The 15,072-nt window shown below is 59.0% G+C and overlaps 4 protein-coding genes across 4 annotated transcripts; 2 read left to right on the forward strand and 2 right to left on the reverse strand.

Moving 5' to 3' along the window:
• Positions 1–423: 423 nt before the first annotated feature.
• Positions 424–6,861, reverse strand: EX895_005584 (uncharacterized protein; the record flags this gene model as incomplete). The annotated part of the gene is made up of 1 exon (XM_029886176.1): positions 424–6,861. One exon carries the CDS (start codon positions 6,859–6,861, stop codon positions 424–426), a length of 6,438 nt encoding a protein of 2,145 aa, XP_029737407.1.
• A 1,583-nt stretch (positions 6,862–8,444) lies between these two features.
• Positions 8,445–9,251, forward strand: EX895_005585 (uncharacterized protein; the record flags this gene model as incomplete). Its single annotated transcript, XM_029886177.1, has 1 exon — positions 8,445–9,251. The coding sequence occupies one exon, from the start codon at positions 8,445–8,447 to the stop codon at positions 9,249–9,251; it is 807 nt and encodes a 268-aa protein (XP_029737408.1).
• Positions 9,252–9,399: 148 nt separating this feature from the next.
• On the reverse strand, positions 9,400–14,241 carry EX895_005586 (uncharacterized protein; the record flags this gene model as incomplete). The annotated part of the gene is made up of 1 exon (XM_029886178.1): positions 9,400–14,241. One exon carries the CDS (start codon positions 14,239–14,241, stop codon positions 9,400–9,402), a length of 4,842 nt encoding a protein of 1,613 aa, XP_029737409.1.
• A 404-nt stretch (positions 14,242–14,645) lies between these two features.
• Positions 14,646–15,060, forward strand: EX895_005587 (uncharacterized protein; the record flags this gene model as incomplete). The annotated part of the gene is made up of 2 exons (XM_029886179.1): positions 14,646–14,972; positions 15,049–15,060. 2 exons carry the CDS (start codon positions 14,646–14,648, stop codon positions 15,058–15,060), a joined length of 339 nt encoding a protein of 112 aa, XP_029737410.1.
• Positions 15,061–15,072: the final 12 nt, after the last annotated feature.

Genomic DNA, 15,072 nt, shown 5'->3' on the forward strand with positions numbered 1-15,072 from the left:
AATACCATGTCATCCGCATCGCCATCTGGCGCTTCCAAGTGTGCGGTGCGATGCAATGCGATGCAGTTGACAAGGGGGCACTGTCGAGTGGGAGATGATGGACAGTCTACCGGCTATACCGATCTCCCCTTCAGTGCACCGTCCGAGCGTGGCGGTAAGGGATCTTCAAGACCTCGTGCTTCTCTCGTGTCGACTTCTTCCGCCGCTGCAGCTAAATTCGTCTCAATGAACGGCCCGCACCGCAGCTCTTGACCCCCTCACGCCCACCCAAACCATCATACCTCACAACTCACAACTCACAACTCACACCTCACACACGCACCGACCAAGACCAGAAAAACAAAACATGCGATTGCACGACCACCACCACTATAAACAACCAACGAATCTGCTGCTGCTGCTGCTGCTGCTGAGAAACAGAAATCACGACTCTGATGAGCTAAACAGAACCGCATCCGGCGGGAACCCTTCCTCCAGCGCCCTCCCTCCAACACCCCCAATCCCACCAGCCACCCCACAACCAGCCGCACACTGGTGCAAATCAAACTCAACCGTCGCCATGAGAACCACCGTCTTGGTCTCGTCCTGGTTCTTAACTTCGTGCACTTTGACGGGCACAGAGACCTCTTCGATGCCGGACTTGTCCTGCGTGCGACGGTCTGCGGGGTCGCTCGTGTTCGAGGGGATGGCGGATTGCACCGCGCTCGGCCGCACACGGAGGATGAGCCGTTTGGATTGGTTCGGCCCCAGAGAGCAGGTGACGGTCGACGAGACGCGCTTAAGCTCCTTCGGCTTGTCGAGCCCCACCGCGCCGCCACCGCCACCGCCACCGGCGCCGCCATCTGAAGCCACAGCTGCCCCAGTCCCTTGCTTCCCCATCTCGCCATCGCCTGCGCCCACTTCCGCCACCGCTCCTTCTGCATCCGTCGGCGCAGCGGTCGCAGACGACAGACTCGGAGCTTTGACTCCAAGCGCCGTCAACCGGTCTTCGTACTTCTTGACCTTGTCCACGTTCCCCTTCCTGCTGGCGATCTTGAGCTTCTGAGACAAGTTTTCGATCTCCTCCTCTTCCTCCTTAGACAGCGTGCCCCTCACCTCGTTGTCGCTGGCCGTGCTCAGCCCAACGTCGATCAAGCAACGTTGATGCAGCAGATCGTGCGAATCAATAGCAATCACAAACGAGCGCGACTTGCTCGTCGTGTTGGTCAGCACAAAGCTTTCGGGAGTTGAGAGCCTGCCCGGAGTGCACGCGCCAAAATTGATCGCACCCGGATCAACCGCAAAGTTGGGCGTCTTGCGCACGTTGGCCTTGAGCACCACCGTCTGGTCGTTGTCCCGGTCCGCTACGTTCTCGACCACCAGCTTCTCCTGGAAGGGGCCCGACATGGACGGCGAAAAGACAAACTCGACTTCGCGCTTGCCGTAGCCGGGCACCACGCCGTAGCGTCCGCTGCTGAGCTTGATGTCGCCACTGGCGATACTGCCACTTTTGCGAATGCAGTAACGGAGCGCCCACTCGCTGCGGTTCTGGATGAGAATCTTGCGCGTCTTCGAGTCACCCTTCTCCATGTGACCAAAGTTGATGTGCGGCTGCCCCAACTCGAGCAAGCTACGGCACGTGTTGCTTCGCAGCATCAGGTCACGCACCGGCAGCTCGTCTGCCTCGAGCTCTGCCATGCCCGAAAACTCGTCCGACTGCCGAACGATGCCCATGTCAAAGTCGATCAGGCGCATGAAGATGCGCGAGTCTTGCTTGCGTGCGTTGCCCTGGATGTGCGGTCGCGTGCTGCCGCTCGGATGGTAAACAGCAATGACCTGGCCTTCAGACGCTGGAGCCACTTCGAGCACTTCTAGTGGAACCAGCTTGCCGGCATCGATGGAGCTCTGCAACTCGCGTCGCAGGTTAATCTCGGCTCGCACAAACTGCTCCTCCGCCTCTGGGCTGCCAAGGAAGAAGGTACTGAGCATGCTCGTCTGTGCCTCGACGGCAGCGAGCAAGTCTTCCAGCGACATCCGCGATACATCGACGGGATTCGAGAGCACGGGAGGTGCTTTGCGCTTGCCCGTCAATGCAGGCGAAAAGTGAACGCGCGCCGTCGCGTCTCCAGCCTTGCCCTCCTTTGAGCTCTTGCCGTGTTGACGGATGGCTGAAGTGGGCTGCGACTTGCTGCCAGTCCCAGAGGTTCCGGAGCTGGGGTGAGTAGCGTCTGGATTGGAGACATTGCGTTGCGAGGCATCGTGGGCGATGATGTCGTTAGCCAGAGGCGAAGGAAGGCGCGGAACGGTAGATCCTGCTTTGGTGGCTGAAGTGTCAGGCGACGAAGGGGCTCCGGATCGTCCCTCTACCGCCTTGCCCTTAGCAGCCTGGCTCGATTTGAGCTTGGACCCTGACTTCGGCTTGCTGCCGCCACCATTGCTGGCCTCGTCATCGGCGACGTGCTTTGCACCCGTAGTCTGACCGAGACTCTTAGGCTTGCCGCCCGTCGTGATGTTCTCGAGCAATGCATACTTCTTGCTCTTGGCAGGGATGCGCCGTGCATCCACAGGCGGACCAGTAGCAAGGTCGAGATACTCAAACTCGCTGATCAACGTGCGATCCTTGAACGTGACCGTCTTGCCGTAGCCGACTGTGATTCTGCCCTTGCCCCCCTTCTTGAGCGCCGAGACCAGGTTAATGGTGGGCTTGGACTTGCCCGAGCCATTGGCTTTCCGCTGCGTAGAGACGACACTGCCGTCCTCCTTCTTGCGGTAGTGGCTGTGCTTCTGCGCTAGTCTCCACGACGCATTCTCGGTGCGCACCGAAGTGGGAGAGTCGACGGACATGGTCTCCAGGAAGCGCTCCTTGAGATCGGCACCTTTGATCGAAGGCTTGCCCGACTTGGACTTGCTCGAGCTTCCGTTTGTGCGGCCGGCGCCAGTCCCTTCAGGAGCCTCTGCAGTGGAAGCTTGCGAATCGTTGAGCTGCGTCTCGCTGTATTTCGAGACACCTGTCCTTGCCTCGGGTTTGGGGCTGCTGCCGCGATTCATGTCGGTGACCGGAGCCTTGATGTAGAGCGTAACGTCTTCGGGATGAGCCGGGCTCAGTTCGAGAGAAAGCTTCTTGTCGGACACATTCTCGATAGTGAAAGTGCGCATGCGCATCGAGTTGATGTCGACGTCGCCAAAGTCGACATAGTTGGCGCCGGTGGGCGTCAAGATGCGGTAGAAGAGCGAGTGGAAGCTGATGCGCTGCTTGTCGACATTACGAGAGCGCACCTCAAAGATCTGATCGCCTTGCCTGTTGAGCAGATTGGCTACGGTGATCTGCTTGCGGTAGGTCTCGTTGACTCTGCGCGGGAACGACTCGACTTTGAGCTCGACTGTCTGCAGAGCAGGGATGGCCACTTCGTCCCGGTACATGCTGAGCACCTTGGAGACGAAGCGCAGATCGACCCTTGCCGTCAGCTCGGACCGGTTGGTGACTGAGATGTTGGCCGACTTGCGCGTGCCCACCTGCACGTCGCCCAGATCGATCATCTTGGGAGCGATCGAGATGAACGAGGTGCAAGTACGGCTGTGGCAGATGACTGTCCTCCTTTCGCGGCCTCCACGACTTCGCATGTTGGCAAGTTTGGCGCGCGAGTAATCCAGCGAGATGCGGAATGTCTTTTCGACCAGTCGACCTCCGGAAAAGTCGGCATCCCATGCCACGCGCTCCGGGCGGTACGAAACAAAGACGCGGTACTCGCCACCGGGTCGCAGCATGAGCTCTTCGAGCTGGTTGCTCTGTGCGTGCTCGACGTTTCGCAATCCAGAAATGGCTGCACTCGTCGTGCTGCGGTGCTGGTTGCGGACGGATGCGCTCGAAGAACCGGCGTGAGACGAGCTGGCAGTATACGGACCGGGTCGGCTATCCTGCGACAAGGCTGTATGCCCCGAGCGCACCGAGTTGGCATCATCGTGACGTTCCGATTCGGTGGCACGACCGCGCACGTAGTCGGACGAATTCTGACTATGCCAGTTGGTCGAAACGCTCGACTGATCAAAATCGCTAGTGGCAGAGGCGAGCGACTGCGCTCCACGAGAATGCACGCGGTCCATGAGGTTGAGGTGTGGCGTCTCGCCCCTCCCCAGACGCGCCGATTCTGCTGCCGAAGAGGCAAGCGAAGCACTGACAGGAGGCTGCGAGGGAACATTGGCAGCTGGCCGAACTGGCGAATTGGCGCGTGAGCCCGCCTGCGATGCAACCGAGGAGGCATCGACGCCATCCTCATCCGTCTGAGCACTGCCCCTTCGACCTCGCAACAAGTCGCAAGCATCGTTGCTGTCTGTCGCTGGCAGCTCAAGAGCAGGTGGATCCACTGCAGCAGATCCCTTGGGCACGTGCGCGTGATGGGTCGGCGTCTTGGCCAGCTCGGAGGCTGTAGCGCCTTGCTCGCCTCCAGTGTCCGACTGTCGACTGTGGTCGTACGCACTGGAAGAGCCATCGGCTGCAAAGTCGACACTGCTGCCGTCTGCGACGGACGATATCCGACTCCGGTCGTCGGTGCTCGCCGAAGAGAGCGAAAGCTCGCTAATATGAGCGCTTGGTGGAAAGTCCTCCTGATCCGGCGCCTCGTCCTCCGTTTGTGGCGCCAACTCGGCCAGTTGGAACATGACTTGGTAGCCTTTCTGTACTCCAAAGGAGACATCGAGAAGCACATCGGCATTGTTCTTGAGCACGAGCAGCTGCTTGGTCCAGTGGCCTCCGTAGCAATCTCCAAAGTCGAGGTAATCACCCGGAGTGACCGACAGAGCGTCGTCCTTGGCGGTGCCGAGCATGTTGGCTGTGATGACGACGCGGATGCTGTTGGCCGAATTGTGCAGCGAGGTGATGGTGAGCACCTGTTCGTAGTCGCGACACGGCTCCTGCGGCTTTAGCGAGACCTTGATCTGCTTCGATTTGAGGCGAGCAAGGACCAAAGGATCGTAGGACAGCGATCCCTGGTCGCCAGCCCAGACGGAGGGAATCGTCTCGTCGGTATCTGCTTGGGTCAAGCTGATGGGCGGCGTCTGGAGCATGTTGTCGGCATCCTCGAGCTTGAGTTGGCAAAAGCAGTCGATCTCTGAAAGATTGCGTAACGTCAAGATTTGGGAATGCGACTGCCCAACGATGACATCGCCAAAGTCGAGATATATGGCGGAACCGTGGCTGGTCTGCGTTGCTGAGGTGAGATCCATGGGTCCGTTGGAAGTGATTGCAGCGTCGATAAAAGGTTTGCAACACTGCGCAGCCACGGGAATGCGAATCCTCTGCACATTTTGATCGTCAGGTTGCGAACGAAGCGCAGAAATGACGGACGATTCAGCAGATGTGGATGCCGCTTGCGAGCTATATGTGCTGGTAGGCCGCGAGGAAGCCGATGTCAAGGCGGCAGAGGACGAAGGTTGGGTGCTCTTATGACCAGGCACTTTCGCAGATTCGGCTGCGGCGCCATCGTCGTCATCATCTGTAGGAATGGTCCAACTGGAGACAGTGATGGTGCCACGAAGACCAAATGCAGGATACAGTGGACGAGCTGTCTGCGTGCGAGCAGAACTTCGCGAACCGTGCAACTCAGGCGCTGAGCGCGGCGAGGTGAGGCCCAACTCTTCAGGAGCACTGCCGGTGCTGCCGTGATCCGAGACGGTAGCACTGAAGCTACCTTGCTGATCGCCAAAGGCAGCTGGCGTCGAGACAGGCGAAACAGTCCTGCTCTCCTCTGGACGAGCCAGAGGTGCAGCCGGCGAGACTAGCACATCTGACTGCTTGTTGGCAGCGTCTTGCGCCGATGGCGAGGAGGGCACCGTGTTAGGCCAGCTGTTGGTGGCCCGTTCTGCTTCGGCTTCTTCGACGAAGGCGACGGGCTTCAACTGCACGTAGACCTTTGTCGTCTGCTGTGGATCGAGGATAAAAGAGTCTGCCACTTCAAGGTTGCCCAGGACATGCCTCCAGCCTCGGAGACTATCAGGAATGAAACCGCCATTTTTGGCCCAGTTGACACTGTTCGAGGGCCAGGCGACAGGCTCGAACTCGTTCTGGGACGAACGCTTTCGACGCATAAAAGTGAGGCCCTGCCGCAGGTCGGATTCGAGGCGGACAACGGCACTACGGTCTGTGCTGCGGTTGGTGACCATGACGTGGTGGACGCAGGGAGCATGGTTGATGTAGCTCTGTTCGAAGCGGAGGCAGTCTTGGACGTTGACCGAGATGCAAGCTGGACCTTGAGACTGCACCTTGAGCTCGGCCGTGTCATCAAGCTGAGGAGGACCGATATGCGGGAAAGCGGGAGCCAGTTTGCCGCGAGATTGTAGAGAGGTTCCAGAGCTAGTATGGGTGGAAGTGTTCTGTGTAGACGCTGCGGAAGAGGGAGGCAAGGAAACGAGCGAGACACTGCCGCTGGACGAGTTTGTACGAAAACGAGTGAGGGTGTTACCGGTGGAGCCCGCTTCGGAGGCCAGAGATTGAGCCTGATCCGAGCGAAGAGGATCTGCAACGACGTGTTGTTGCATTTGTGGCGCCTCGGAAGGATCGATGCTGCGAAGAGAGGGGGACCCATGGCTGCTAGAGTGTGCACTGCCGGCTCGAGATGCGGAAGTGGATCGTGAAGGTTCGCTGACGGAATCATCGAGAGCAGCGGGACGGACGGAGAGAGATCGATTGTCGCGCGCACCGATGACGGGATTGGTAGAGGGTACGGCTTTGGCGTAAGGCCGAGTGGGCCGTTCGGAGGCAAGGCTCTCGCGATCGCCGAGGACTCTCTCAAAGGCGCCAACCCACTGCTGACCCGAGGAGGAGTGCGAATCGCCAGGCTCCTCGTCGATGTCGAAGCGAGGCGACTTGAGGAAGGCGCTGTCGGCCATGATGTCGGGTCTTAGCTGGAGGTGAGGATGAGGCAGCAGGGCAAAGTCGTTGACTGCAAGCTAGCAGACGCCTCCAGAAGTCGATGCGAGGATTCTGGTGAAGCGTCTGAGGAGCACGAAGGTCCGATCGGAAAGCCACGGAGGGCGAAGACCGATGTGAGAGCAGATCAATTCATCATCTTGGGCGAGGCGATGTTCCAAATGAGGAGACGGAGGAGCAGCAAGTGGTGAGCTGCTCAGACAAAAGGGAAAGGAAGGATTGCAGCGGTAGTGGCTGCCGTCAGGGGATCAATGCTGCCAGACGAAGCGGAACGTCGATGACTGCTCCAATCGAAGACGACAAAAAGGGAAGTGACCAAGGACCGGATGTTTGCTTTTCGACTGGCGTTCGTTGCTGTCGGAGAAGATGTGTAAAGGCGAGGTTGGTTGCGTTGCGGCCACAGCCGAAAGGAGTGCTGATGGAGCTGAGGCAAGCTGAGAGGAGAGGAGAGGAGAGGCGACCCCAATTTGTTTGAGGATGTGCGACTCCGTCGTCAGCCGCAAGCAAACAACTATCTGATTTAGGCTTTCGAGGTGGACCCCTTCTGAAGGTCTGACGACAGTGGCTTTCAGGTCACACGCAGAATCCGCTCTCTCACTCTCTCCGTCTGTCTCGATTCTTTCCCGAGCATTGGATCGAGGAGGAAAAACATCGCGGCAGGGGAGCTAGTATATCGAGAAACGCATAGACACGGGCTCGACCAGCTGTCGGGGCAAAAATAACGATTTTTCTACTTTTCCAAGTAAGCGGCCGCGCTGCTAGCTCGCTTCGTCCGAAGGCTTTCGAAGACCCTCCCTCGCCCGAGACCGTTTAGAAAGCAAGTCTCGCATCGGCAGACGCAGGCGCATACGCAGAGGCAGGCATAGACGCAGACCCGCTCCAACGCACAAAGCCGTCGGACGTTGCTAGGACGATCCTTGGTCGGCCCTGCGCAGGTCACACGGCTCAGCGACTCGAGAGTGACATTCGACATCTCACACCTAGTCGACTTGGTGTCGCCGCTGCTCATCCAGAGTGCGGATTGACTTCCGAAGGAGGGTGAGGGGTCTTGCGGCGATGGGCCGCGCCGCGCAGCTCAGCCTTTGCTCTATGGCGTGTTTGTATTTGGGTGTGTTTGTGTTGTGCGCATCTACTCCAGGGTCACTCCGAGAGCTCCATGGGAAACTTCCCTTTGGCGAGCTTGCTGAGTAGCAGCTGCGCGGACTTGCCGGTGCGGCCCTGCTTGAGAGGGCGAAACCGCGCACAAATACGATGCGCCATTTCGGCTGGGTGGATGGAAAAGTGAAACGACTGCCGGGTCGTCCGACTCTTGACATGTCTCGATCAAGAAGTGCGGTCTGATCGGCACCGGCAGATCGCGCCGATGCGTCTGCGACCCGATGAGGACCCTTTCTTTCCATTTACACGAGCCTCGTTAGCGCGACGCGCTCAGCTACTGAAAAGTAACACTCTCCTCTTCACCTCGAAACCTCTTCGTCTCGCTCAACGCCACCCCATCCTCTCGGCCTCGACCTTTTGGTCTCCACTACATGCATACCACACAATGCGCATACACGTAAATCTGCCACTTGCGGGCTCAAGCAGCTCCACCACCGCCTCATCCACCACCGCCTCGTCATCCACCGTCCGCTCCCTCGCCCCACCCCCCCTCACCGCGCTCACCCCGCAAGGAGAACTCATCCTCATCGAATTGCAAGGCTCGCTCGAGATTGAGAACCAAAATCCGCGCGGCGGTCAAGTGCTGGGCACCATCAGCTTCGAGCCCACCCGCCCAGACCGCCCGGTGCTCATGATCTCGCACCACCGGCTCGAGGGCAAGTTTGTCAACCTCGTCCGGCCACTCGCGGTGCTCGAGAAGAAAGTTCGTGCCGACAAGCAGGTGCTGGCGGATGTAGGGAATGCGAGCAGGAGAAGGTCGCGGGAGGAGGTGGAGGCAATTGGGGTGGTGGGGACGGTGAAACGGGCCAAGAGGCCAGTAGAGGACGTGGGGGGAGCGGGGAGGAGCTCGTCGCCTCCCATATCGCCCAAACGCGCAAGGGACGCTTTGGATTTCAGCTCGTCGCCGCCGCGACAGACTCCGGTCAAGTCGAGGCCGTTGGCAAAGGCGTCTGGGCTGACGGATATCGACGAGAACGCGGAGCAGCGGGGCGGGGCGCAAGAGGCAAACCAAGGGAAGGAGGACGAGGAGGAGGAAGAGGAAGAGGAAGACGACCAAGGCGAAGAACCGCAAACAGCAGTCTACTACGACGTGGTCAACGTGATCAAGCGCAAGATCCTCTTCTCGAAACGTCCCGAGCCCATCGTCCGGCTTGATACGTCCCCCACTGCTGTCCGCACAGCCAAGTCGTAGCTGATACACTCAATTGCACAATCACGACTCACCTACTCAATCACACGCATATACATCTCGAGCAACACACACATTCCGGCGCGTGTGCAGTGCAACTGTTCTGACCTTGCATTCTGGTCTTAACAAATCGTGCTGAGAGCACCATCGCCTACTGACCCTTGTACCTCTGCTTCTCATACTCGCCCCACATCCTCTTCAGCAACACCTTGCCTGCCGAGTCCAGTAGCCCGACCATAGCCGCATCTCGCTGATGCACGCCCATGATCTCGCACAGCGTCATCATGCCCACCTCGAGCTCGGCGCGCACCTCGGCGGGCACCACCGCATTCGGAGCGGTCAGACTCCGCAGGTACGCCACCAGCACGTAGGACGCGTGTTTCGAGAACGGTCGGGCGAGCGATTCCGCCTTCGCCCCCACGGTATGCTGGTGCGAGGTGGTGGAGGAGGAGCGGTTCTTGAGCGAGACGTTCTTGACGACCAGGTTGGAGAGCAGGCGCGAGAGCGCGCGGGCGTGGAGCGAGGCGTTGAGCGGGGTGACGAGCACCGGGTCGAGCCAGATGGGCAGGTCGCGACGCAGCTGTCGACGCTGGAGGCCGGATGCTTCGATTCTGGCTGTTTGCGGGTGACGTCGCAGTCGGCGGAAGAGCGTGCAGAGCCGTGCGAGGAGCAGACCGAGCTGCGGCAGGAAGCTCAGCACCAGATCCTGCCTCAGCCGCATCAGCGAGCTCAACGTCGACAGCATCGCGTCCAACACCTTCGTCCTCACGCTGTCCCGCGCCGAAGGCTGCATTTCGACCAGCGTCTGCGACGGCTCGTCCAACATGCTCGGCCCCGCGATGCTCGAAAACAGCTGCAGCACAGCACCCATGTCTTGCGACCGCAGGAGCATCGCGTGGTTGCTGCACAGCTGCTCGAGCGCCGACGTGCACGCCACCATTGAGCGCAGCTTGATCCGTCCGCCGCTCGTCAGCGCGTTGCTGCTGGTCACGATAGCGAGCCAGGTGGACAGATGCGCCCTCGCTACCTTTGACGTTCCTTCCGGTGCGCTGCCGAGCACAAGCCCGACGGTGCTGACCAGCGCCGCTTCGTCGCCGTCCCTCGCTGCGGCTTCGTTGGCGTCGACCGCATCGACAGCAATGCTGGCCGAAGCCGTGGATCGGAGCGCAACCAACAGCTTGGAGAGCGCCTCGTCGTACTGTTCCGTGCTGAGACGCGAGACAAAGCGTTGCAAGCCATCAGCCACGCGTCGCTGTTCCTGAAGACCGGGCAGCGAGGCGATCAGCGCCGAGTACGCCAAAGACGCAGCTAGGACGGAGCTGCTGTTGGACGCACCGCTTGCGTCGATGCAACGCACAAGCTCCAGCGCCACATCCGCTGCTGATCGCAGGATCTTTTGTCCTTCACCCACTTCGCCGTGCGCTGCCGCCAAAATGTTCGCCCGCCCAAACAGGATGCACAGCGACCTTACGACCTGCCTGGAAAGCACCTGTGTCAACTCCAGAGGACCGGCGCCATCGCCGCCAGATCCACCAACGAGCAGCCGAACCTCGCGAAGATGGTAAAGCGCGACATCAAGCGCTCGAGCGACGTCGCCGGCTGTGTTCAGCTCTGCAGAAGACACGTCCAAAACCGCCTTGACATTCGTCGTGGAAGCAGCTGCGTCGTCTTGTTGCGCAGCTGCGCCAGAAGTGGTGAGGGTAGCCAACATCTCCTGGGCGGCACGCATCTTGAACGATACCCGCGTCTTGTCCGCGATCGACTCTGCCGCAGCCTCCTGTCGGAGCATCTCTGCGACGTCTGAGAGACGCTGAAGCGTGGCTGAACTGTGCTTGCTCCGCCCGAGCAGCACACGGAGCGCAGAGTGAATGGCGGCGAGCGATGCGCGCTCCCAGGATTGCTGCTGTTTGGATTCACCTGGATCGCTGCGCTGCGCGCCCCAGAATGCCTGGAGGGCAGCAAACAAATTCTCGTCACTGACATCAGTCTCTGTTGCGTACTCCTCTAGGACCCTAGCGATCAAACTGCGCAGCTCCACCCACTGTTCCATGGAGACGTTCGCAGCAATCGCCGCGCCGTTTTGACGAGCAGCGACGATCTCGCCATCGAGCGCGAGGAGCGCCTTGGCCACAGATGCGCGCGCAGCCTTGCTGACCCATTCGGACGGGGTAATGCAAAGCGGCACCGTGGCTGCCAGTCGGCGCTCTAGGCTCTGCTGAGAAGCGACCTCCTGCAGAACGGCCGCAACAATGTGCTTGCGCCATTTGGGCAGCTCGAGGAAGGACGCGTTGCGCAACGCTGTGGTCGTGATGTATCGCATGCAACTCTGTGCATCATCATTTCGCACACTTGGTTCCGCCGTCGCGACGACCGTGCTAGCAAGCCCTTCCATAGTCTGCGTCGCTGCAACCGCCTCGAACAGCGACGCCCATCGAGTCACAATAGCCATCCAGAGGATCTGCAACAGCTCGCCTCGGTTTTGCACGCGGCTAGGACAGCCGTTCCAGGCGCTCGCACTGCTCGCGGATGGCAGTTCGCGAAGCAAGTCGCGGATCACACCTGCGTCCTCTGCGATCAGTCGACAATACCGCGATTCCTTCACTTCGAGGAAGGTGTCCCGCTCGGCGCGCTGGAGCAGGCTTTGCACGATCTGGAACTGCAACTGGCACAGCGCTGGGCGAACCTCCTTCTCACCAGTAGCGCCGAGCGAGAGCAGCTCGAGCAAGGACTCGGCCCGCTCGTTGAATGCCTCTTCGAGACACGGCAGGCTCTCGGTCGGCAGCGAACCGTCGAGCTTGACCGGCTCCGAAGGGTCATACCGCCACTTTTCAGACAAGAGCGCCTGCCTCACGCGCAATGCAGCGGCCGCCACGCCGTACGTTTCGGCCGTGCGTGTCGATGAGAGGCAAGCGTCGATGCATGGAAGGACGAGGACGTTGTGCAGCTCTTCCGCTGCAGCGATGGAGCGAGCTCGGAAAGTCGGTGCCAGATTGACGCTTTGCAGGACCTGTGCTGCGATCTGTAGTTGTGCGATCAGTGCGGTTGCTCCTTCTGCTTGCGCTTGGTTGGCCTTGGTGGGGGACGAGGTGCGTGGCTTCTTGGATGCTCTGGGAGTGGTATCGCTTTGCAAGATCGTGTCCAGGCGCTGCGCCAGGCTTGTGAGCCGGTGAACGAGATCCGCCACCTGCATGGCGGTGACGCTGTCGCGACAGAGCTTTGCAAGTTCGGCCAAGAACGTTTGAGACGTAAACAGCGATGTAGCCGTGGCATCGTTGTCGACCTTCGCAGTGAGCTCGGTTGCTAGCGGGATACTTCTAAGAACGGTTTCGACGAGGGACGGGATGGTTCTGAATCGCACGTCGATGGCTGCGACAGCACGGAAGAAGTCGAGCGCTGCGAGCGTCGGGGCGGGCAACTCTTCGGCCAGCCACAGAGCCGGTTTCGAGACGGGCTGTACAGCGACCAAGGCAAAGATGGAAGTGAGATTGTCCTCGATGACTGACTTTTCCAATCGCCAAAGGGATGTGAGGCAAGCAAAGTGGTCCGCCTTTTCGCCCTGAGCGGCTGGAGTAGCATCCGTAACAATGAGACGCAATTCGTGGCAAATTGTATCGAAGAGTGTGCTGAACAACGAATGCCACTCTTGAACTTCGTCGCAGCCTATTACGTAGAGACTGTGACGCTCGATGCCCTGGAGCAGCTCTTTTCGCGCTGTGGCTCGGTCCACCTGATGAGCCTGGATGCTTGCAGACGAGACGAGGTGTGGTACGAGGGGAAAGTACCACTGCGAAAGCATCGTCTTGCGGACAAGAGAGAGCTGTGATTCGCGCACGGAGCCCGACGAGGTATTACTGCTGGAAGCGATCGAGTTGAGGGCGTCGCTGCGTCCTAGCTTGGAGTAGAGAAGGTCAGTGAGCGTGGCGAGAGAGCTGAGCGCAGCTTGGGTGAGCTGCTGATCTTGGAGGAAGCCGCTGAGCTGAGACACGACTCCGGAGGTGGTGATCTTGGACTCTTTCCAACTGACGGTTCTAGTGACTTGGGCTTGTCGACCAGCCTGCAAGAGCGTTCGCTGGACATCTTCGGTGAAGAGCGACTCAGCAGCAATTTGCTGAACTGCGTCGAGGAGGGCGGAGCTTTGCGTGGACTCGGCTTTAGCATCGATATCGTGACTGCCAAGTTTGTGGAGAGCTTTCAAGAGCGACGGAATTGCACTGTTGCAAAAATGTTGGTGATTCCTCTTGGCGTTAGAGCCGTACTGCAGGGCGGTGGTGAAAGTAGACAGTATAGACTGGAGGATTGCGTATCCCTTTTGCTGTTCGAGAGCAGTGCGTGTCTTGCCAAAAAAGTCGAGCCAGGCGTGAATGGAGTCCGCAGCAGCTTCGATGTTGGTGGCTGCTGTCCTCGACGTGGCTGGAGGCAAGAGCCTTTCTAGTGGAACCGATGCAGCTGTGAGCAGCGCCTCTTTTTCATCCAACGACGCGGCTTGACTAAGCTGTCGAGCAAAAGAGCCGGCCAAGGTGAGCACAGGTTGTGTGTTGGCAAGATGCGAAAGCCAGCTTTGTTTGGCGGCTTCCGAGAGGCCCGATTCTGGGCTGATCTGAGCTGTGACGATGCTCGAAAGAAGCTGCCATGCTTTCAAATCCAGTTCGACTACGACTGTCTGTGCCTGCTGGTGCTGCTGCTGTTTGGCCTTGTTCTTTCCTTTGTTGGGCGTGCTTGGCGCCTGGGCGGAAGTAGACGATGATCGTAGTGAGGAGCAAAGATGCTCGAGCACCCACTGAGATAGTAGCTCAGCCTTCTTGGGGACGAAGAAGCTGTCCGACTGCCATGCATCGAGAGCAATGTCGATCTTGCGTACACTGTTTGCTGGTGGCTGAGGTACACGAAGTGCCTTGACGAGCTGTTCCGAGGTTGTGATGGAAGCCGATGCCAACGCCGATGGTCCAGCACCAATAGCAGCAGCCACTGCCTGGTTTCCTGTAGCTGTCGGCATGATGCTCTCCCTTTCTTTGGAATGAGACTCTGTGGAAGATGGGATGAGGAGGGAGAGGCATCGATGACACTCGAGCTCGAGCGTTGAGGGCGAAAAGCTTGCCAAAAATGATGTCTTTGCTTTCCTTTTTTCGGAGGTGTGGAGGGAATACGAAAACTATACAAGGCAGCAGGCTGCGATTTGAACTTGACTAGAAACTTCAGCTGGACCCTGGCTTTCGAAAAATTTGGACTTTTCTTCTTATCGCGCGAGTCAAGCGACAGTCAACCCTTTCTGGCTTTCGACATTTTCCAGACTCTGATGAACCACTATCTCCATCTTTACCTATACCATCTTTGCATCACCCCAAGCACAGCCACTTTCGCTAGCCGCGCATCATCACTCGACAGGCTCAACCGTTCAAGATGCTGCCTACCGCCGTTCGTATCTTCTCCAGGCGCACAGCTGCCATCGTGCCGGCACAAGCTCGACTCTGCTCTTCCTCAGCTTACTCTTCGAGTCTTCTCAAAGCCAAGACCGCATCGACAACGCTCAACACATCTTTGTCCGAATCGACTCGCCTTACGTCGTGGGCAGCCACGCAGTCGTCGCCGCTAGCCAAGTCGTTGGAACAGCAGCAGAGGGGGATGAAGGTCCGTAGCTCGGTGAAGAAGTTCTGCGATGGCTGCTCGGTCGTCCGTCGCAAGGGTAGGCTGTATGTTATTTGCAGCAAGGATCCTAAGCATAAGCAGGTAAGTGATGGTGGAGCAGGCGCTTGAGGGTTTGTTCTGTATCCACTGACTCTTTTGCTTCTCATTATGAACACAGCGCCAAGGATGAAGACCTAGACGG

The sequence above is a fragment of the Sporisorium graminicola genome, chromosome SGRAM_7 (assembly GCF_005498985.1).
Source record: "Sporisorium graminicola strain CBS 10092 chromosome SGRAM_7, whole genome shotgun sequence".
NCBI classification, from domain to species: Eukaryota; Fungi; Basidiomycota; class Ustilaginomycetes; order Ustilaginales; family Ustilaginaceae; genus Sporisorium; species Sporisorium graminicola.